Raw genomic sequence first — 21,023 nt, 5'->3', positions numbered from 1 at the left:
TCTTTGAGTTGATGAATGTTTATTATCTTGATTGTGTTGATTGTTTATCTATGTCAAAACTTATTAAATTGTATACTTCAAATATGTGCAGTTTTATTGTATGTCAGGTTTACCTTTAAAAACTGTTAAAAATAAAATAAAAAAATCGGGTGTCTTTTTTGTTTATAATCTTCCAATAGTTTCCTTTTTAAAATAGGAATAAAAGGCAAAATCCTTATAATGGTCTATAAAGCTTTGCACGGTTTCTCAGTGATCCAATTTCTGTAGCCACACTGGACCCCTCACTGTCTGCTCCACAGATGCACCAGGGTGTCCTCCCACTGGGTCTCCAACTCCAAACGCTCAGATGTCCAAATGGCTCCTTTGTCCCTTCCGGTCTGTACTCCACAAGGCCTTCTGTGATCACTCTAGATAAATCACAGCTGCCCACCTTTCCACTTCTCCCCCTTCCTTGCTTTATTTTTCTTCTTAATATTTATTATTATTTAATATATTGTGTATTTTTCTTGTTTTACACCTGCCTTCTCCACAAAAATGTAAGTTTCTCAGTGGCAGGGACTTTTTTTTCCCTGTTGTGTCTATAGGGCTGTATTTCCAGTGCCAGGTACAGAGTAAAGGTATTCAGTCAAAATTTTCTGGATGAACGGATGAATGAAAGTAGGCGGTAGTGATGCTGGCCTAGATTAGGCTTTTATCAGTAGAAATGGTAAGGAAGAGCTGTATATGAAATATTTCAAAGAAAAGCACAATAGGAGGAAGTAAGTAAGGAGCTTGGGAGGGGAGCCTGTCTTCCAGCCTGCTGAACTTGAGGTGGCTGCCGCAAAGGCAGGTGGAGTTGGTTAGAAGGCTATGACGGTGGGCTACAACACAAGTGTCAGAAACAGGGATGGAGGTCTTCGAGTTTATTGGGTGGATGTCATAGATAAAACTACTGAAATAGATGAAACCTGAGCAGATGTAGGGAGAGAGGAAGCTGAAGTCTGAGATCTGAAGAATGCTCAGAGTCTACAGTGGAAGAAGGAAAGTCAGTGGAGGGAAGAACATAAGCATTCACCATGCAAGTCCAAAGATGTAGGAGACAACACATGGAAGCCAAAATAAGGGACATGTCAACAAAGAGTTGCTGATCAACAAGGTAAAGCATGTCAGAGATTCCCGAGTAATGGACACTGGACACTGAAACTCTCTGAGCAAGAGTCTGTGCGGTGAAGGTGGCTTGCTGTGGGGTAAAAGAATAAATAATGAGAAAATGGAGGCAGTGGGTATGAGCACTAAAAGGGAAAATAAAACAGTTTTTTATGAAGAGTCAGGCAAAGACTTTGCCTAGATAATAGTGACCCAGCACAGTTGGGGGTAGGAAGGACTGAGTTCATGAGAGAAATGATGGCACAGGGGTGGGGATGATCTCAAGGGAAGAACACAATACCAGTAACAGAAAGGAGGGGAAGGTGCAGGAGCACGGGCTGGGGACGTGGCCTCTTGTGAAGCCGCAGGCTTGAAATCTGAAAACTTGAAGAGTTGGGGGCCACGTGCATGTGGAGATGGTGAGATAGATCCAAAGCAGTGGGTATGGGAGGTGAGGGGGTGCTGACCCCAGAGCCTCCATCTTCAACATAAACCAGCAGGAACCCTCCTTTCCAGGGAATTGGCAAGGTGAAGGCAAGCAGAGAAACTCCTAGGGCTGTGGCTGACAGAAATGAAAGCCCTTTGTTCTTAAAGTGGGACACTGAAATATTTTTTAAAATTCCCCAAGAGATTGGTATGTACTTCTGGACATTTTCCTCAAAGGATCAGTTAGGCGCCTCTGGGTGGCAGTGCCATCTGTGCTGGCCTCAAAAGGCAGGGTGTACAGTAAGTGGGTATGCAGGTCTATACCCTGCTGCCTTTTCTCTCCTTCATTGATTCACTCACATTCATCCCAGGATTTATTTATTCGACTTGGTTGGAGGTACACTAGTGCCTACTCTCTCCTCAGAGGCCCACCTCCTAGAGTGGGGAAAGGGACGGACAAACTCCTGACCTGCAGGCCAGTCCCCTGAAGAAGCTTTTTCACTTTTCTGTCTCCCTAGCATTTCTGTTTACATCTGGGGGGATCCAGCCTAGCTATCTCTGAAGGTTTTGCCTGAATAGCAGGTTTCATGCCCCTCTAACAGCCCCATTCCTCTATTGCTGAGAAAGGGTGCTTGGGCTTCTTCGAGGGCTAAGGAAGGTGATGATGTCTGTCTTCTCCACCAAGATAAAAACACCTGCCAAATTTGCAGAAGCTCCCCACCCTCGTCTCAGAAGGGGCTGTTGCCTTAACCAGGTGTGGCTCAGTTGGTCGGGTGTTGTTTCACAAAGTGAAAGACCACCTGCAAAATGAAAGGTCACCAGTTCATGCCTGGGCTTCAGGTTTGGTCCCCAAATGGAGTGCAGGGCCAGTAGGAGAGGCAACTGATCCATGTTTTTCTCCCACATGGATGTTTCCCTCCCTTCCCCTCTCTCTAAAAATAAATAAAATCTTTTAAAAAGAGAGAGAGGAAGAGAAGGGGATGCTGACAGGTTGAGAAATTAGACGATGGGTGTGGACAAGCTTGGGGAAGGATGTCACATGTTAATGTCCATTGCCTCCCTCTCCCAGACGTAAGACAGAGGCTGCTGAGGACACTGAGGGGCTAGTGGCTTTGGGTGGGGAGAGAGCCCACTGTCTTTTCTTTATCTTCCTGTCCAGATGCCCAAATATCATCCCTCCCTTCCCTGGAGAGAAAAGACCCCTCACCCTGCCCCAGGCACCAGGCTGCCAGCCCATCTGCTGGGGAGAAAGAAGGGGCAGGGCCTTTCCCAGAAGACCCTGGAGAGGCAACTGGAAGATTCCTGCTCCCAGGGAGACCCATCTACTAGACTTAGAAGGCATGTTGGCTCCCACGGGGTGACAAGCAGCCTGGAACTGAGCACGGAGTGGGCTGGAGTCGAGGGCCTAGGGTTGGCACAGTGGGGTGGGGCCCTTTGGCCACCACGTGTCCGAGGCAGGCCAAGTTGCTTATTGGTGCCAAACCGCCGTGGCATGATGGGAACACCCCCTCCCTGCGCCCAGTCTCACCGGCTTGGAGGCGCCAGGGCCCCCCCGGGGCCGGGGCAGGCCGGGGAAGGTAATGTAATTCCGACCCAGCTAACCCGATTATGGCGGCCTGCACCGGGCCGGGCGGCGGCGGGGGCGGGTCTAAGGCGAAGGGGCCCGCCCGGCCAGGGGTCCCGTCCCCGGGAAGGACGCTGAGTTCACACACTCCCACCTCCTGGGTCCTCCACCAGAGGTCATAAGGTCACCAAGCTGCCTCGGCCTCTCCCCACCTCCCTTCTCCCACACGCTCCAGGCACAGTTTCCTGCGGTTGGGTGGGGTGAAGCGTCTGTGGGAAACGAGGCGGCTGGGATCCTCCGAAGGCTTCCCAGAGGTACCACGTGTCTCCTGTGGCGATTTGGTCCTCCCGCCTTTGGTGGTGGTAGTGGTGGGGATGGGAGGGGGAGCGTGTGAGACCAGGCCTCCTAGGCGCGGAGTGGAGGCGCAGAGTCCCTTGTTGGCGGCCTCCGGCCGGGGGCAGAACGGCAGCCCCGACCTCACACCGGCCTGTGTTGGCCGGAGTTGAGCCAAGGGTCCGCGTTACGCCGATTTGAGAAAATCGAAATTCTGAGAAACAGGGCACCGATTCCTGGCGCTCCCGAAAGGAGCTAGGGGTCCTGCGGAAGAGGCCAGGAGGCCCTGGCCGGGAGTGGTGGTTCCGCGCCCTAGCCCACCAGACGCGCCCTGCCGCCGCTTCCCGCACCTGTCCTCTTCCTGGGCCTTCAAGTCGCCAGCGCCGTTCCCCGGCAGCTTCCCATCGCATCCAAGAAGCCACAACGAGATCTGGTCTTCGAGGGCACTTAGGCGGGGGGCACAACGAATCCGGGAGTCCGCAGGCAGGACCCATCGGGAGGCAAAAAAATGGGGGGATGTGGGAAGAGGTACCTGCGAGGAAGCCCTAAGGCGGAGGCCGGCGAGGATGGAGTAGCCCTGAGCATCTCGGCTGACTCAGCGCGGAGCCTCCCGTGCTCTGGCCCCTCCCGGGCTGGGCCAGGTTCCTAGCACCCTCGCCACCTCTTTACCCCACCCCCGCCGTCCCTGCCTCCCAGTCTTCCCCTCGCTTGGCGCACATAGGCGTCTCTTCCCCTTTAATGGGCCGGGCCCCGCCCCTGCACTCCCCCCAGCCCCCACTGCCCACTCGAGGCAGATCTGTCAGTCACTGCCCCAGCCAGAGCCTGCCAACCCTCTCCACCCCGGACTCGGGCAGAGGCCCCGCCAGCCCAGCGTCCATCTGCGCTTCAGAGACAGAAGGGCGCTCCCGGGACGCTGGTTGGTCGCGCTCCCTCGGGATGCGAGTTCCTGCACCGACGCCCAGCAGAGCCCGACATGGGCGCGGCTACTCCCCGTGCCCTGGGATGAGGCTGTCTTGGGGGGCCCGGCGCCCCGCCGCGGCCGGCTCCGCGGGCCCCTGAGGCCGCCGCCCTGTGCGCTCCGCTGCTGCGCTCCCAGAGCTGCCTGGGGCGCCCTCCACAACCGCCGAACCTGCTGAGGTCTTCCCTGACTTGGACCCATGGAACCCGCGGTGCTGGCCTCGCACAACCTCCCGCATCACGAACCAATCAGCTTCGGCATTGATCAGATCCTGAGCTGCCCGGAGCCCCCGGGGAGCGGTCTAGGCCCGGGTCGCACGGGCCAGGGCCACGGGGAGAGCGCGGCGTTCTCAGGTGGATTTCATGGAGCCTCAAGCTACGGCCCCTCAGGCTCCCTGGGCCCGCTACCCGGCAGCTCCGGCGTGATCCGCGTCCCAGCGCACCGCCCGCTGCCCGTGCAGCCGCCCGCGGGAGGCGCGCCTGCGATGCCGGGCCCCTCGGGCTTGGGCGGCGCCGGGGGCCTAGCGGGACTCACCTTCCCGTGGATGGACAGCGGACGCCGCTTTGCCAAGGACCGTCTCACCGGTGAGGTTGCCCAACCCCTCTGTCGTCTTGCCACTCACTCGCCGGGTTTCCTCATCTTTGATCCTTCGGATCCAAATCCAGGTCCCCTTTCATACTCCTCCCCCAGATCATTTCAGGGGATCCCCTCCCATCTTGTATCTCTTGGTCCCACTGCTGAGAGGCGACGGGAAGGGAGCTGCCGTCGATGCCCGCGCTCTTCTCTGCAGTCCACTGTCCACACCACGGGGAGAGCAGGGTGAAGTTATGGGGCCAATTCTCTGTCATCCGAGGGGGAGGGCCATTTCTTCCGAGCCCTCTCGTTGCTTGGTCTAGAGGCCTCTGCTGTTGCGGGGCTGCGCTGGGGGCGCCGGCGAGGACCGGGCGCGGGAGCTCTGCGGCCTGGGCAGCCGCACTCTCCTCTCAGGGGCACCTCGAGCCGCCCCGCAAACCCTGCCCCGCTCTGTCTTCCTCCCCGCAGCCGCGCTCTCCCCCTTCTCCGGGACGCGCCGCATCGGCCACCCTTACCAAAACCGGACCCCGCCGAAGAGGAAGAAGCCGCGCACGTCCTTCTCGCGTTCGCAGGTGCTAGAGCTGGAGCGGCGCTTCCTGCGCCAGAAGTACCTGGCCTCGGCGGAGAGGGCGGCGCTGGCCAAAGCCCTGCGCATGACCGACGCTCAGGTCAAGACGTGGTTCCAGAACCGGCGCACCAAGTGGCGGTGAGGCGCGGGGCGGGAGGGACCGCGGGCCGGCCAAGCGGCTGTGAGGCGTGGGGCGGGCGAGGGCCGGACCCGGGCCGGCCTCGCTGACTCCCCATCTCCGCCCGTCCAGGCGCCAGACGGCGGAGGAGCGCGAGGCGGAGCGGCACCGCGCGGGCCGACTGCTCCTGCACCTGCAGCAGGACGCGCTACCGCGGCCGCTGCGGCCGCCGCTGCCTCCGGACCCGCTGTGCCTGCACAACTCGTCACTCTTCGCGCTGCAGAACCTGCAGCCCTGGGCCGAGGACAACAAAGTGGCTTCGGTGTCCGGGCTCGCTTCGGTGGTGTGAGATGCGCCTGTCTGGCTGGCGGAGCGCTCTTCCGTCTCGAAGCGCTGCCTGGAGCGCGGCGGCCAGGGCGGAGGGGCGTGCGCCTACCCTTTCCGCGGCCGTAGCAGCGCCACGCAGGAGTAGCAGCCCGCCTTGAGGCTCTCGGCCGCCACGGGCTTTCGGGGCAGCGTGGCACACTTGCCCCGCACGCGGCCTTTCCCACAGGCGTTTTCCACTCCTACCGTCTTACGGCTGTTGGGACCTGAGGCGCCGAGAGGCCTGGACCTGCCAATGAGGTGCGGGGAGGGGGCGCTGGCTGGTGCTTTCCCGAGGGACTCCGGATTCTGCCGCTGGTGGGTGGGAACTGCGGTGCGGAGCCAGGACAGGTAAAAGGTGGTGCTGCGATGGGGGCAGCCCTCACTGGCTGAGTCGGTACCAAAGGTGTGATGGAAGGAAGACGCGAACGACAGTGGAGTAATGTAAGAGGTGCTGGAGAACAAGTCTGACTGTGACGGGAACCAGGTGTTAGCCACGTTGGGCATCTCATCCTTCTGTAAAATAATCGCTAAGGATTCCTTCCTTACTCTGAGCCTCGTGTGGTTCGTGCGTGTTTAAACTCCTGACTAGGCCTCCCACTGGAGCCTCACAACGCGCCGGGGCGGCTGGGGAGACGGACGCTTCTCTTCCATCTTTCACTTGATGAAAGAGAAAATCTAGGAGCACTCATCCCGCTGAGACAGGAGAGAGGAGGAAGGAGTGGTGGTCGAGGTTAATGGGCCCGGTGGAGTTGGGTGAGCAGAACTTGGAAAATAATTAGGAAAATAATCTGATAGACCTAAAAAGAATCAAAGATAATTTCAGGGTTGGAAATGCAGGGAATCAGGAAAACAGTGGTATTCTGGACGATGAAGGGGAAACTGGGAAGATAGGAGCAAGACGAACTCTGCAGGCAAAACTAAATGCTAAACCCAGAGAGACTAAGTTCTGGCGAAGTGCCTTTGGGGGAAGTATGCTGACATCCACATGGAGGTGGAGATAGATTGAATGATGGGGACAGAAACTCCAAAGAAGGAAACTCTGAAGAGAAAGCAGAGTTCTTTCTCTGGATGAAATATGTTTTTCCACCAAATTCTACAAGCACTTTTACCATGTGCAAGACGATGGAGTGTTGATATCAAAGTTAGTGGTCCATGGGGAGAAAAGGAAAAGGAAAAGCTGCAAAGAAAGGAAAGCATGGTGTCCATGCAGTATTTATTTATTTATATTTTATCAATTATGCCATTGCAGTTGTCCTGACTTTTTCCCATCTGCCCCCCTTCACCCAGCACACCCCACTCCCTCAGGCAGTCCCCCCACTATTGTTCATATCCAGGGTCATGCGTATAAATTCTTTGGCTGCTCCAGTTCCTACACTGTACTTTACATCCCCATGACTGTTCTGTAACTATCTATTTGTACTTCTTAATCCCCTCACCTCTTCACCCATTTCCTTACACACCCCTCCCATCTGGCAACCATCAAAATGCCCCCTATCCATGATTCTGTCTCTTTTCTTCTTATTTGCTTAGTTTGTTTTTTTAGATTCAATTGTTGATAGATTTGTATTTTTGCCATTTTATTGTTCATAATTTTGATCTTCTTTTTCTTAAATAAGTTCCTTTAACATTTCATATAATAATGGTTTGGGAACTCCTTTAGGTTTTTCTTGTTTGAAAGAAAATAATGGATGAACTCCTTTAGTTTTTTCTTGTTTGGGAAGCTCTTTATCTGCTCTTTGATTCTAAATGACATCTTTACTGGGTAGAGCAATCTTGGCTGTCAGTCCTTGCTTTTCATGACTTTGAATATTTATTGCTAATCCCTTCTAGCCTGCAACATTTCTTTTGAGAAATTAGTTGACAGTCTTATGGCAACTTCCCTGTAGATAACTAACTTCTTTACCCTTGCTGCTTATAAGATCGATTCTCTCTTTATCTTTAACCTTTGGCATTTTAATTATGATGTGACTTAGAGTGGGCCTCTTTGTATCCATCTTGTGTGGCACTCTGTGCTTCCTGGACTTGCACGTCTATTTCCTTCACCAAATCAGGGAAGTTTTCTTTCACTTTTTTTTCCAAATAGATTTCCAGTTTCTTGCTCTTTCTCTTCGCCTTCTGGCACCCCTGTGATGAGAATGTTGGACCTCTTGAAGTTGTCCCAGAGGCTGCTTTTACACTATCTTCATTTTGGGGGGATTATCTTTTCTTCTTTTTGTTCTGTGTGGCTGTATTCTGCTTCCTCATATTCCGAATTGTTGATTTGATTCTCAGCTTTATCAACTCTACTGTTGCTTCCCTGTAATTCTTTATTTCAATGAGTATATCCTTTGTTTCCGACTGGATCTTTTTTACGCTGCTGAGGTCCTCACTAAGTTCCTTAGGCATCCTTATAACCAGTGGTTTGAACTCTGCATCTGATAGATTTTTTATCTCCATTTCATTTAGCTCCTTTTCTTAAGTTTTGATCTGTTCTTTTGTTTGGGCCATGTTTCTCTGTCTCCTCATTTTGGCAGCCTCCCTGTGTTCTTTTCTTGATCTTAGGTAGAGCTGCTATGACTTCCTGTGTTGGTAGCATGGCCCAATGTAGTAGGTGTCCTGTAGAGTCCAGGGGCACAGCCTCCCCTTTCAACCAGGCTGGGTGCTTGAGGTGCACCCTTCATGTGGACTGAGTACACCCTCCTCTTACAGTTGAGCCTTGGTTGCTGTTGGCATATTAATGGGAGGGATTTACCCAGGCCAGTCAGCTGCAAAGATTGACTGTGACCACTTACCACTAACCTCCACCCTCAGTGGAGGATCAGCTGTTCAGGGGCAGGGTAGTAGTGCTCCAATGTCCACTGGGTGCATGGGCCCTGGGGTTTCTAGGTGGTGCAGGCCAAGGTCAACCCCCCAGCTGTGTTTCACTCAGGGCCACCCTGACTGAGCTATAAAACAATCTGAGATGGCTGCTTCTTGTGCTGGGCTTGGAGATTCTGGGGTAAAGCCAAGCTGTGAATCCAAGCTGGCTGCTGCTAGTGCAGGGCCTGGGGCTCACTGAAACTAGCTGTTACTGGTTTGAGAGAATTTAGGAAGTTGTGAAGCATTAGCCAAGACCAGTCATTCAAATGGAAGAGCAGCTTGGGGGACCTGTAAGTTGGGTGGAGCAGAGTCTCTGGGGATCTTCAAGTCAGGTCAAACATTGTTGGCCAGGTCGATGGAGTCACAGATACAGCACCAGCTTGCCGGCTTTGTAGCTCTGTAGGGAGAGGGTTTAGAAAAGGGACAGTGGCCTCTGCTCACTTTGATGTCAGATGCTTCCATTTCTCCCAGTATCCCACTGGTGCCTCTCAAGCTGCTACCCCACTGCTGGAGCTCAGAGAGAGACAGTCTCAGTAGATAAGTCTGTGTGTAGGTTCTTTAGGAGGAACTGCTTGGGGCTCTAGCAGGTTCTTCTACTGGCTCAATCCCCACTGGTTTTTGCAGCCAGAAGTTATGGGGACTTATCTTTCTGGAACTGGAACCCTGGGCTGAGGGGCCTGGTGTGGGTCGGGGAGTCCTCGCTCCCAAGATAACCCTTCTGAATTTTTACCCACCACATGTGGGTATGTGACCAGCCTGTTCTGTGCTTGCAGCCTCCTACCAGTCTGGATGGATGTGGTTTTTTTAATTCTGTAGTTGTCAGACTTCCATTCAACTTGATTTCTGACAGCTTCAAGTGATGGTTGTTCTATATGTTAGTTGTAATGTTGATATGGTTGAGCGAAGAGGCAAGCCATATCTGCCTTGGCCACCATCCTGACCAGAAGTTCTTGAAGTTTTTAGAAAGATGTTATCTTGTGGGTGAGTCAGGGACTGCTGGGAAGTCATCTGATAGAAAGTTGAAAATTTGGGAATGGTCGCAATAGCCTTATGGTTTAAGAAGGAGCAGGACTTAAGTTATATGAAGATGAAAGGGAAGACTTTGTCTGATTCCTACAGCACCCCCATTCTTCCTCCTCTGGAGGCAGGTGCAATGTGACAGAAGGAAGTAAGCTTTAGGCAGGGTCAGAGGCCAGTGGTAGCCAAACTACTCATGCTCTGTGTTAGTGACAGCTAGCTCAGCCATAGCACAGAGTCTTTTTTAAAAAATGATTTTATTTATTCATTTTTAGAGAGAGAGGAAGGGAGGAAGAGAGGGACAGAAATACTAGCATGTGAGAAACATGGGTGTGAGAAACACCAATTGGTTGCCTCTCACATGCCCCCACCCAGGGACCTGGCCTGAAACTCAGGCACGTGCCCTGACCAGGAATCAAATTGGCAACCTCTTGGTTTGCTGGAGGATACTCAACCCACTGAGCCACATCAGTCAGGGCTATAGCACAAAGCCTTGACCAGAGGTGGGGACCTGGCAAGGGGATATTGCTGGAGGAGTTGGTCCTGAGTCTTGATACTGTGTCATCTCTAACTCATGAATGTTGTACAGGCTGCTGCAGAACCAAACTCAAATTTGGCACCATAGGAAAAGGACTTTTCTGGCTCAAAGTGGAGCCTAAGGATAGGTTTGGCTTAAGTTAGGGATACAGAAGCATGTCGTCCCCGCCCCCCCCCCCGCCCCGGTAAATAAAACAAGGCTAAGGAAAGGATCCGACCCTACATAGATTGTGGCTTACCAGATTCCTTTCCATCCCAGTCCACCATTTCTTGAGACTCAGGTTCCAAAATTTATATTCAACCCTAAATTTTTGGCTTCTAAATCTGGCTGGTTGCCTTGGGGCTAGACGGAGGGAGGACTGCATGCAATGAGATGAGTTCTGCTCCATCCCTCAGGCAGGTCACTGCAGGACACAGGCATGTGCAAACTCTTGGGTGGAGGATGATTCATTCTCTGTTGAAGAATCTGCCATTTCTTCCCTCAGCTGGTTCAGGAAGTCTCTGCTTTCACTGGGGGGCAGGTTACTCAGGAAGTATGGAGGGGCCAACTCCACCAGCCTGAGAGAGTCATAGTTAGATGATTTCTGAATACTCTCATAAAGCAGATTTTAAAACTTCTCACTGTCCCTTCCACAAACCCTGTCTCTCAAATCATGTTACTATAAACCATTATGATCCCCTCTTCTTCTTAAAAGCTCTCTAGCTCCCCAGCCATAATTTTGGCCCCAGGAAGAGGAATGGGCTGTGTAGGAGGAGTGTCAATAAACTTACATTTGTGGTTGAATCTCAGAAACAATGGAAAGGCAGTTGTCTTTGGAAATGGAGAAATTGTGGTAAAGCACCCATGGTGGAGGCCTGGCTGGAGCCCGGCGGCTTCGGTAGCAGCAGTGTGGGGAGAGCTGGGCCACATGCTTATGGGTTAGGAGCAGGTAATTTCCAGTCCCATCTATGTCTTGGGCCACCTCATTGAAAGGCAAAGAAATTGAAGGAATAAGTTATAAGAGGCAGATAGTAGAAAAAAGTAAAGGGGCCTGAGAAAGAATTAGTAAGGGTGGTGAGAGTATCAAAAGTAAAGCATCACCTCTAGATGTTATAGTTCCTGCCATACCATACGACATTTTCAGAGCTCCTTGTACCCCAAAGTCTCAGAGAAAGTTTCTCTTGGTTCTAAAAAAATCCTTTGACTGGCCACCTGGACCTCAGTTTTAGAGGTGGCATACCAATCTTTGGTCTCTCTGCCTTCTGCTTCTTTTATGACCCCAATTCTTCCCTCTAACCTTAAGGAAGTATCCAGACAGCAGTGCTTTCTGAAGGTCTCTGCGATTCTTCTCAGAGCCAAAGGCTGGTTGGGACAAGGGAAGTTCAATTTGTTGCATAAGTTCTAGGAGTTCTCCTCGAAGTTTTTGGGCTTGGCACAGTGCTGCCCAGTTTAGACCCCGGGCCTGGCACCAAGCTTTATCTGCTCCATCTAGGAGAAGAAAGGGACCAGGTACAACTAAAGTCTTTATGAGCCCCCCAAAGAACCTAACCCTTGGCCAAAGGGCCTTGTCCTCCTGAGCATAGAGACCTGTCAGCTGGTTGCATACAACTTCCCCTTTGGAAAATCTGGGATTTTATAAGAGGATGCAGAGTGGGCCACTCACTCTGTATAAAGGCTTCATACACTTGGATCAGAGAACTGTGATCACCATCTGCATGTTCCAGGGCTCGACGTAAGGCAGCTTCTTCTGCACAGAGTGGAGGGTGGGTAAACCCAGGGGAAGCTGGAGGCAGAAGACAGGAAGGTTGTTTTGGGGAATGAGAAAGGATAGCAGCACAGGTGGAATGGTGAAAAGGTAGAAATGTCACTTTGGGAACTTAATTCAAAAGACATTGGCCCTGGCTGGTGTGGCTCAGTAGACTGAGTGCTAGACTGCAAACCAAAAGGTCGCCGCAGGTTCGGTTCCCGGGTAGGGTACATGCCTGGGTTGCAGGCCAGGCCCCCTATTGGGGTCAGTTGGGGGTATGTGAGAGGCAACCAATTGATGTTTCTTTCACACACAGATGTTTCACTCCCTCTCTCCCTCCCTTCCCTGCTAAAAAAATAAATAAAATCTTAAGAAATGTTTCCCTAAACAAAAGACATTGATAACTTCTATGTGCTATACACTTTAGTAGACATTGAAGATAAATGAAAGACAGTCTCTGTCCTCAAGGAGTCTGGTGAAAGAGACTAACGAGTAAGCAAACTTGATGAGCACGATAGGTGGTGGGCCAATATTTGTACTTGAAGTTTGAGTAGGAATTAGCTCAATGGAGAAGGGGTAGAGAGAGGATTCTAGACAGTGGGAAGGGCAAGTTAGTAGCATGGCATGAACTGTAAGCATCTAGTTTGAGTGGCAGAAATGACTGGCATGGCAGACTCACAGGAGATAAAGCTGTGGAGGTAGGTATGGGCCAGAACATGAGAGGCTGGATGTGCCAGGCAAATGGGTTTTACAATCTGTCCAGAATGTAAAGAACAGCTATTGGAGAAAAGTTTTTAAATAAGAGAGTTCATGACTTTGAAGAAGTTCACAGAACCCAACTGAGCAGTGACAGGACCTGACATTAGCACTGATGGTGAGTGTGGAGGAGAGCAGGTTAATTTAAAAACTTTAGGAGGTAAAAATGAAAGAACCTAGAGAAAGATTAATCTAGAATAGTGGTACTGGAGCAGAGATGATGGTGTGATTTTGTGAGAAGGTCGCTTAAGAAAGTGGTCAAGTTTAGTTCTAGGCTAAAAAACTGAGGACTATACTGCTAGAAATGTCCATCAGGAATTGGCTATATGAATCTAAGGTTCAGAAGAATGATAGTGACAGGGACATACAAGGTTTAGAAATTCTAAGTGTGAAGGTGCCTGTTAGACCACAGGTGTGGATGACTTGCTTAGAGAGTTCAGGGAATGAGAAGATAAAAAGGGGCAAGAATGGAAAACTCTGAGGTCCAATTTACAGTGGATGAACAGAAGATCGAGAGCCCAAGTAAGAGATTAGTGGATTGGGCAGTGTGGTAAGATGCAAATCATGAGGAGAGGTCACAGAAGCTTAGTGGGGGCAGTTTCAAGGTGGGAATGGCCGACATTCTGAAGTGTCAAAAGGTCATGAATAAGGGCTCAAAAGTGTTCACTGGATTAGGTCTTTGGGAGGTCACTGGTGAGCTGAAGGCTGTCCCAGTGCTGTGGTGGGCCTGAAGCTGGAATGCAGTGGGTGAGGATTAGATGGAGTAGGGTGGAGATTATACTGTCTAGCTGAAGGGGAGTACAGGGTTGAGAAAGAGGGGTATGGGTTTTAGTAACAACAGATAGGAGAGTTTGAAGCATGTTGAGAGGAAGAACCAGCAGAAAGAAATGGCTGAAGAGACGAGAGAGATAAGTGATTAAACCTGGCTCTGTAGGCACTGTGAGAGGTAGGGACTGGAGCACAGGAAAGGGCTGACCTTTGGAGCACCAAAACACCAAGCAGAAGGACTGAATAGGCGAGGGAGCCAGGGAGAGAGTTGTACCAGTGAGCATGGCAGCGAGGGTGAGCATCTCATCCACACAGTCAAACTCGCAGGAGGCCAGCAGGGCTTTGGCCAACTCAGGGGGCAGAGGGAACTCTGACAGGATGACCCCCAGGTCTGACAGGTCCCCGTTATCATCCAAGGCTGCCAGATAGTCCAAGTCTTCCAGGGCCTGCATCAGTGCTTCTGGAGCTGGTGAGGAAACAGGGCTGATAGGGCAGGGAGTCTCGGAGTCTGATGGTCAGAGAGCAGGGCGTTGGCAGGAGGGGGCTCACCAGGACGGTCCAGGAAGTGGCAGTCCCCTGGCTCTGCAATCTGTCTCCTCTTTAGCAGTAATACGAGGGGGCTCAGATTCTCCTCACACACCCTGGGTTGGGTCAGTGGGGGAGCTTCTAGTTCTTGGAAGGACTTAGGATACAGACAGAGGCAGGATCCTGAGGAGGAGAAAGACCTGGGAAAGACTGCCTGTTGGTGACTCTTTCGTGGTTGATCTCAGCAAGGACAAAGGCTCTTACCTGGGGTGGTCCCTCTTGCCCGCAGTTGTCTTGCCTCTGCCTGACACTTGCTGATTGGCCTCAACACTTGGGATTCTGCTCGGATCTGAGGATTGTACACCTGTCACCGCCCCCCAACCAAGGCCAAAACAGATCAGAGCTGGCCATTTATATCTTTAGCCCCCACACCCCCTCACCTCTGTCACTCACACTTCGAAGCTCCAGTCCTGAGTCAATGACATGTCGAATGGAAGGGAGGGAGAAGGAGAAGTCAGCCAGCCAGTGAGTGACCACAACCTTTCGGGCACCTGAGTGTGTATCCTCGTACACAGCCTGAACAGCTTGACCATGGCCTGGGTGAAGGGGCATCACCCGTGGTGGAGGCCCTTGGATAGCCAAGGTCCCTACCTCCCTGGACAAGGATTCACAGCACAGGGAAATTTCCTGAGGAGAGGGGTGGGGCATTAGGGTAGTTCTCGCCTTTTTGGGTCATAGACCCCTTTAAAAAACTTATGAAAGCTATGGCCCTTCACCCTGAAAAATGCACATACTTATAAAAGTAGGGGGTGTTATTATTTCAGGAATTCATTGAACCACAAATCTCTGCATTAGATGGAATCAAAAGAGGGTGGTAGACCTCTTCACCCTGAAATCCTTGTTTTCCTCAGGACCCCAACCAATGAACACTGCGGTTCCAGCGTTTCTAACAAGCAGTGAGTGCTCCCACTCCCCCAGCACAGGAAGGCCGTGTAAGAAGCACCTCCTTTTGCAGCCTGTTTTTTTTTTTACCTCCTCACTGGGCAGGTACACTAGCACGTCTCCTGGAGTTTCCTTTCGACACAATTCAAGCACAGCCTGGCAGGCAACTTCCACTCGATCAGCAGGGACAGTGTCCATGTAGGTGGGAGTAGGACAGCTACCAGGCCCTCTGGGTACGTGTACAATAGGAGGATTGTCCCAGAAGGCTTGGAGCTTAGGCTCAAGGGCTGGGTCAGTAACCACAACTACTCTGGGGTCCTGCGGGAGGTTTCCCAGCTTGGCATCTCGCAGCAACCCCTGGAGCAAATCTGAGGCCACTGACCGCTCCTGAGCCTCATCCAGCACCAGCACATCCCAGTCTCCAGTGCCCCGGGCTGAAGCCAATTCCTGAAGCAGCAGCCTGTCCCAGCAAAACCTGTTGACGTTGCCAGTGGACAGGGGAGTCAGTGTGGACACTGACCAGACCCAGAAGTCCAGGGGACCTTCTCCCCAAGGGCCCTAGATTTTGATAGTTAAGGTCAGAAAAAGAGATCATGACTGAATTCCTGGGCCTGTGGACCCTTAACAGTGACCCACAACCTTACTGACTGATGACACTTTGTTCAGAAGCTGTAGTCCAGCTGGGAAAGTGAGACTTGTGATGAGGGTGAGGATGAGTGTCTGAGGTCCAGGCTGGGGTTAAAGAGCCTAATTCAGCATTGCATAAATCATGCATAATACATGATTTAAAGGGTGAGCTGGGTGCTCACTTTGGCAGCATATAAAATTGAAACAATATGGAGATTAGCATGACCCCTGTGCAAGGACGAGATGCAAATTTGTGACGTGTTCTATATTTAAAAAAAGGGCAGTGGTGAGCTGGGCTGAGAGAGTGTAATGGTGAGATGTCATAGGACTAGGCTCGTTTCTCCTGGGTGAGGGGAATTAGATTTTAATCAGGCCTGCAGAAGGCCTCACCTGAGCAGGGTGTGGGGCCCAGTGCAGTCCTCCTGGGGGATGCTGTAGCCAACCTCATGACCCAGGGTCAGGTCCATCTCATCAGCAACCTGCAGGGCCAGGCTCAGGGCTGCCAGAGGGTAGGGTTGAGTGACAGTTACCCGGCCCTTCTGGAACCCCCTGGCCAGCGCAAATTCTGCACACCACTGAGGGATCTAGGATAGAGGTAGGGAAGGACAACCAGCCATCAAGACATAGGACTTCCATTAGAAGTGCAAGGGGAGATATGGCCAGCTTAATCTCTCCTTATCTGGGGCTGTACCCTGGTCCTTCAGCACCCTAGGGCCAGCTTAACCCAACTCCCTTTGCCTACCTCCCCCGTAATTCCTGGCAGCCCAATCCCCCCTTGCTCAGGGAAGGGTCAGTTCCCCAGGCCCTCCCCTTGCCCACTCCCAGAATCCGACCCCTGCCCTCCCACCTGGGTGCTCTTGCCAGAGCCAGGCTCTCCAGACACCAGCACAACTCCACTGGGGCTACTTTCCAACTGCTCCAAGAAGATAAAGCGAGCAGCCCAGATGGGCAAGGCTCGGCGCTGCTCAAGCAGTTCGTAGTAGCGAGAAGAGAAGGGGAGCCCGTCAAAGGGGTTCACTGCCAGCTCAGACTCCCCAGGGCTCAGGCCAGACTCTTCTGCCAGCCCAAGAAGCTGAGAAGCCATGGTGCCTCACTGGTAGGACCTACAGAAGGCAGGGCAGTTATTAAGGCTTCATACCATCTTTCCATCTCACCCCTGATCCCCAGCCTGTACCCTCAGCTGGGTACAAGGAAGGGGTCCATCCTTCCCAGCACTTCTTGCCTGCTAGGAAAACAGTGGAGACTTGAGTTTCCAAGTAAGGGACTAACAAAACTGATTACCCTCTAGTCAGGTAGCAATAATCCTGTGACTGTCACAGGGGCCATCAGGAATTATGAAACCTATGGGAAGGACCCCAAGGGGAAAAGATAAAGAATAAGAGGAGGAGCACAAATCAGGGAGTAGGGCCACAAGGATCCTGGATTCAAACCTGCTTGCAGCTCTGAGACGTGTCAGAATGGCAGCCAGTTCCCAGCTAGTTACCTTGACCAGCATGAAGTACAAAGGTAAGTTCCGGCTCCACCCTGGGGCTCGGCTCAAAGGCAATTCTAAAGACTGCATTTGGGGTGGAGCCATTTGCTCCACCTTGTTTAACCTCGTCAGGAGCCTGTGGAAACAGGCTCCAGCGGCCACACTGGGCAGGTACCAACTCTACAGAAACCAGGCACAGTGAAAGGCATTCTGGGACTTGTATTTTTGTTTGTTTTAAAAATACTTTATTTATTTTTAGAGAGAGAGGAAGGGAAACGTGTCAATTGCCTTATCCGCACCCCATCTGGGGACCAAACCTGCAACCTGGGCATGTACCCAGACCAGGAATCGAACCAGTGACCCTTCACTTTGTGGGGCAACACCCAACTGAGTCACATGGTGGTCAGGGCCTAGGACTTGTGGTTTGGCAGTTGTTTCTTCACAAACCTGGGCTCAACACCCAAGCTATGTCCACTTGCTGCTGGATCTTCAGTTTAGTTACACTTTCTTAAAGCCACTCATCTCTTGATGTGAAGGGGTGATTTCCAACAGTTCCATCTGACTGCCCCCCACAAACCTACAAGGAGGACCTCATATCCATTCCCCCAACTGAACAAAAAGGAACCTGCTTAGGGGAATTTTTAGACCCAGAGAGGCAACAGAGACCTTGAATGAAAACCCTGAATTTAATGTGATATTGAGGGGAGCCCCATCTTTCCCTTTCTACCACCCACCCATCGGCCTGTTGTGAGCTGGGTGAGGGCTGCCCCCAGTCTCCGTCCTGCGGCTCTGGGTGCCATCCTGTACTCAGTCAGCCTCCTGGGCCCGTCTCTCTGTGAATCTCCTGTGGGACATAGGGGAAAAACATTGTGTGGGCTTTGCCATATTATGTACTAGCTCCATAATCAGATCCTTCCTACCCACTGACCTCTAAGCCCCTCACCTTCTTGCGTATTCATACAGTGCCTGCTTGCGCTCCTGTAGGCTTTCCTGCCGGGCCCAGGAGGACTTGGCAAAAGTTATGGCTGTGGGCTGAGGCATCGGGCCAGAGCTGGGGAACTGAGGTGATCACAATGTCAGAGGGCTTGCGAAGTCATCATCATTAAACACGCATCGAATGCCTACTTTGCAAGAGAGGCACCATGCTAGGGTCTCAGGATCGAAAAAGAGACATCAGGGATAAGGAGTATGTAGACTGCCCTAACCCCCCAAGTCTTAGATCTGACCATTTCCTGGGTCTCACCTTAGGAGCAGAAGCTGTGGGAAGGGACTGGGTCCCCTCGGTGATGTCTTCAGGTATGAAAGCTACAGCTCCCTCAAGTAGATTGGTGATGGTCAAGTCTATGCACCCAGTCTTGGCTGGGGAGAAGGGAAGAGTGGAAAAGGGATCTTTCTCCCTGCTCACAATTTCTCCTCACCACCCACCTTTCCTCTCTGTGCCTGTCTTTCTGTGGGAGGCTACCCTTTTCCATACCCAGATCTCTCTGGATGACGTCCAGTGGCACATGGGGTAAAACCTCCTTGACTCTCTGTGCCAGAGTTGCCAGCTGCACATCAGGAGAAGGGCCAGGGGAGGGGAGGAAAGACGACTGGGCTGCAAAAAAGAGATCTGAAATATGGTTAGTAGAGAATGAAGAGAAAGGAGAGGCTGACTAGCACAAGAATAGGGAAAAATCACATCAGCCTGGGAGAAAAGAAAAAGCTTTGTGTACAGAGACTACACACCTGACTGCGGACGCAATCTGGGGTGTCTCTGTCGTTTCATGTGCTCTGCTTTGTCTGCTGGAGTGAGTCGTGTCCCTGTCTGACCCAATTCTTTGGCCACCAGCTGGGGAGAATTGGAAGGTTGGGAGTGTCAAAGCCGCAAGTTGTCCTCTCCTTCTCCTTAAGGAAAGACCCACCTCCCCCTGCCTGTGTACCCTACCACCTGTTGTACACGGAGGGCAAACTCCTCATTCCCCTCCCCTAGGTGGCGATGAACAGGACGGAGCCACCTGCAAAAAACAAATCAGGGCCATGTTGGGGGCACCAGGAATATAGGCTGTCACCCTACTTTGATGCCTCATTTCATGGGACAGTGGTGTTAAGGGTGGAGAGAGAGTAAATACTTGGTGCTGCATCTATGTTGGAATCTTGATATTAAAAGATCTACAAATGGACAGGGCAGAAGCAACCACTTTCCTGACCTTGAGGTGAGCTCTTCCCAGCCACCAAAAAGTAAGGACAATTAATACCTTACTTGATACACCGTGAAAGGGACGAATAGTGACCACAGCAGTTCTGAGACCCAGGAGGCATCTGACACAGTCTAAGGAGTCATGAAAGTGAGATCTAAGTCAGGGCCAGGAGTGGGAATCTTTCTCCCAAGCCCCAAAGATTCCCTGTCCAGCGTGCACTCACCACAGAGACTAGGGGTCTCTGGACCCGAAGAGTAAGAGGCTGTACCACATCCTGGATAGAAAATGGCCAGGAACTAGAAGGAAGAGAGTAGAATGGGATTCCAGCCAGCATAGTCAGCAGCTCATACCTGACTTAAAAGAGGAAACTGTCAAACTGCCCAAGTAGATAAATGGGGAATAAAGGGATTTAGGGAAAACGAACCAAAAGGAAATTAACTACGAATGGAAGGGTTAAGGCTGAAGAAGATTTTGGAAAACCGAAGGGTCCCCAAGCCAGAAAACCTAAGCATTTACAGACTAACACCTGTGCTCACCCACCTGAAGTGCAGGAGCCCCTCCCGGCCATTGGTGGCCTCTTCCTCCGGGAATAGCAGCAGATGGGTGGGGGGAAGCCTCGTGGAAGCACAGAATCTCTTGAGTGACTCCACCAACTCCCCCCGCCCATCCATCTCCATGAAGCCCCGAGACCAGCACACAAAGCTGGGGGGACTATTGAGTAGAGGCTGGGAACAGGGAAGATAGAAAGGAAGAAGAAAAGAATGTTGGGAAGTGATAAAACTGACATGTGGGGTATAGAAGCGGGGTTAGGGGTAAGGTTCAGTATCTCGTGGCCTCCGAGGGAAAACGGGGCAGGCAAGCTGGGTCCCAGGGGACTGCCCGTAGCGCAATCGTCCTCGTCCCCCACTCACGGTGCTACAACTGGTGAGCAGGTTGACTATGTTGTGGTCGAAAGGTGTCACATGATTGGAAATGAGGACCCTGACGCGGTGATCCCGGACTCCGGAGTCTTCCTGCCGGGCCACTAGTCCCAGCACTGCACACATGGTCCGCACCACGAACCTGGGGACGCAGGCAGTAGTGACTGCACCGTCTCGGGCTGGACACATCCCTGACCCTCCCCGGGCGCCCGGGTCGGAACCTGCGAAGAACGCTGTCTGGGAGTGCGCAGCTGACTAGGAAGACGTGGATCCCAAGAAACAGACGCAGGACTAGGAGGCAGAACCCGACGGGCGCGTACAGCAGCAGCGCGAGGAGCAGGAAGCCGTCACCTGGGAGCCTGGGGACGAGAGGCGGGGTGATCCGGCACCGAAGGCCGAGTGGACGCGGGAGCCGGTCTCTCCCCGTCTGAGCTCTTACCGGTGCGAGTCAAAGAGCCGCTCCGGCCCCGGCGCCGGCGGAGGCTCCATCGCAGCTGCTTTAGGGGTGTCTGGCAGCTGCCAAAGCGGCCATCTTCGCGACCCGCCGCAAGGGCTCCTGGGAAGGCGGAGTCTCCGGGCGTCGACTCAGGGTGCGGTGACCAAAATCCTGAGGCGCCCCGGAAGGGCTACAGCCCCAGCATGCCTCGCGGGCCTGTGGGCCACCTCAGACTTCGCGTCCCGTAGGGA

At 52.4% G+C, this 21,023-nt stretch overlaps 3 protein-coding genes and 1 pseudogene across 10 annotated transcripts; 2 read left to right on the top strand and 2 right to left on the bottom strand.

The window, feature by feature from the left end:
• Positions 1 to 4,312: 4,312 nt before the first annotated feature.
• On the top strand, positions 4,313 to 6,328 carry TLX2 (T cell leukemia homeobox 2). The gene is made up of 3 exons (XM_045828426.1): positions 4,313 to 4,990; positions 5,448 to 5,685; positions 5,798 to 6,328. The coding sequence occupies exons 1-3, from the start codon at positions 4,606 to 4,608 to the stop codon at positions 6,012 to 6,014; spliced, it is 840 nt and encodes a 279-aa protein (XP_045684382.1). The 5' UTR covers positions 4,313 to 4,605; the 3' UTR covers positions 6,015 to 6,328.
• Positions 6,329 to 9,096: 2,768 nt separating this feature from the next.
• On the bottom strand, positions 9,097 to 17,291 carry DQX1 (DEAQ-box RNA dependent ATPase 1). Of its 4 annotated transcripts, XM_045827986.1 has the most exons (13): positions 17,199 to 17,286; positions 16,616 to 16,871; positions 16,159 to 16,352; positions 15,524 to 15,616; positions 15,232 to 15,370; positions 14,653 to 14,886; positions 14,464 to 14,563; positions 14,224 to 14,382; positions 13,949 to 14,140; positions 12,067 to 12,186; positions 11,701 to 11,891; positions 11,195 to 11,385; positions 10,612 to 10,981 (listed from the first exon to the last, which is right to left on the bottom strand). In XM_045827986.1, exons 2-13 carry the CDS (start codon positions 16,850 to 16,852, stop codon positions 10,825 to 10,827), a joined length of 2,007 nt encoding a protein of 668 aa, XP_045683942.1. In that variant the 5' UTR covers positions 16,853 to 16,871; positions 17,199 to 17,286; the 3' UTR covers positions 10,612 to 10,824. The 4 variants fall into 4 exon arrangements, 3 of the variants coding, with proteins under 3 accessions (XP_045683942.1, XP_045683941.1, XP_045683940.1); XR_006784409.1 differs by lacking the exon at positions 17,199 to 17,286 and adding an exon at positions 9,097 to 9,266 and having other exon boundaries at positions 10,663 to 10,981; positions 15,232 to 15,616; positions 16,616 to 16,867; XM_045827985.1 differs by having other exon boundaries at positions 15,232 to 15,616; positions 17,252 to 17,291.
• LOC123812244 lies at positions 15,945 to 16,041 on the top strand (annotated as a pseudogene).
• Positions 17,292 to 17,906: 615 nt separating the features above from the next.
• AUP1 (AUP1 lipid droplet regulating VLDL assembly factor) lies at positions 17,907 to 20,930 on the bottom strand. 5 transcript variants are annotated; one of them, XM_045827637.1, is made up of 12 exons: positions 20,776 to 20,930; positions 20,558 to 20,695; positions 20,328 to 20,478; positions 19,957 to 20,141; positions 19,640 to 19,712; positions 19,474 to 19,547; positions 19,167 to 19,233; positions 18,965 to 19,067; positions 18,714 to 18,848; positions 18,483 to 18,598; positions 18,183 to 18,298; positions 17,907 to 18,083 (listed from the first exon to the last, which is right to left on the bottom strand). In XM_045827637.1, exons 1-12 carry the CDS (start codon positions 20,823 to 20,825, stop codon positions 18,047 to 18,049), a joined length of 1,245 nt encoding a protein of 414 aa, XP_045683593.1. In that variant the 5' UTR covers positions 20,826 to 20,930; the 3' UTR covers positions 17,907 to 18,046. The 5 variants fall into 5 exon arrangements, 4 of the variants coding, with proteins under 4 accessions (XP_045683593.1, XP_045683594.1, XP_045683595.1 ...); XM_045827638.1 differs by having other exon boundaries at positions 18,714 to 18,833; XR_006784396.1 differs by having other exon boundaries at positions 18,050 to 18,083; positions 18,183 to 18,391.
• Positions 20,931 to 21,023: the final 93 nt, after the last annotated feature.

The sequence above is a fragment of the Phyllostomus hastatus genome, unplaced genomic scaffold, assembly GCF_019186645.2.
Source record: "Phyllostomus hastatus isolate PE091 unplaced genomic scaffold, TTU_PhHast_1.1 phas_scaffold_78, whole genome shotgun sequence".
NCBI lineage: Eukaryota > Metazoa > Chordata > Mammalia > Chiroptera > Phyllostomidae > Phyllostomus > Phyllostomus hastatus.
Note: the sequence above shows the minus strand (reverse complement) of the source record. Positions and strands in the feature narration are given on the sequence as shown.

Coding starts and splice junctions, on each gene's coding strand:
- TLX2 (XM_045828426.1), top strand. CDS start 4,606: ATGGAACCCGCGGTGCTGGCCTCGCACAACCTCCCGCATCACGAACCA. Junction 4,991..5,447: donor TGCCAAGGACCGTCTCACCG/GTGAGGTTGCCC, acceptor TCCTCCCCGCAG/CCGCGCTCTCCCCCTTCTCC. Junction 5,686..5,797: donor AACCGGCGCACCAAGTGGCG/GTGAGGCGCGGG, acceptor CCGCCCGTCCAG/GCGCCAGACGGCGGAGGAGC.
- AUP1 (XM_045827637.1), bottom strand. CDS start 20,825: ATGGAGCCTCCGCCGGCGCCGGGGCCGGAGCGGCTCTTTGACTCGCAC. Junction 20,696..20,775: donor CGGCTCTTTGACTCGCACCG/GTAAGAGCTCAG, acceptor TCTCGTCCCCAG/GCTCCCAGGTGACGGCTTCC. Junction 19,548..19,639: donor AGAGACCCCTAGTCTCTGTG/GTGAGTGCACGC, acceptor ATGACTCCTTAG/ACTGTGTCAGATGCCTCCTG.
- DQX1 (XM_045827985.1), bottom strand. CDS start 16,852: ATGGCTTCTCAGCTTCTTGGGCTGGCAGAAGAGTCTGGCCTGAGCCCT. Junction 15,617..16,158: donor GGGCCCCACACCCTGCTCAG/GTGAGGCCTTCT, acceptor CAACGTCAACAG/GTTTTGCTGGGACAGGCTGC. Junction 10,982..11,194: donor TCTGAGATTCAACCACAAAT/GTAAGTTTATTG, acceptor TGACTCTCTCAG/GCTGGTGGAGTTGGCCCCTC.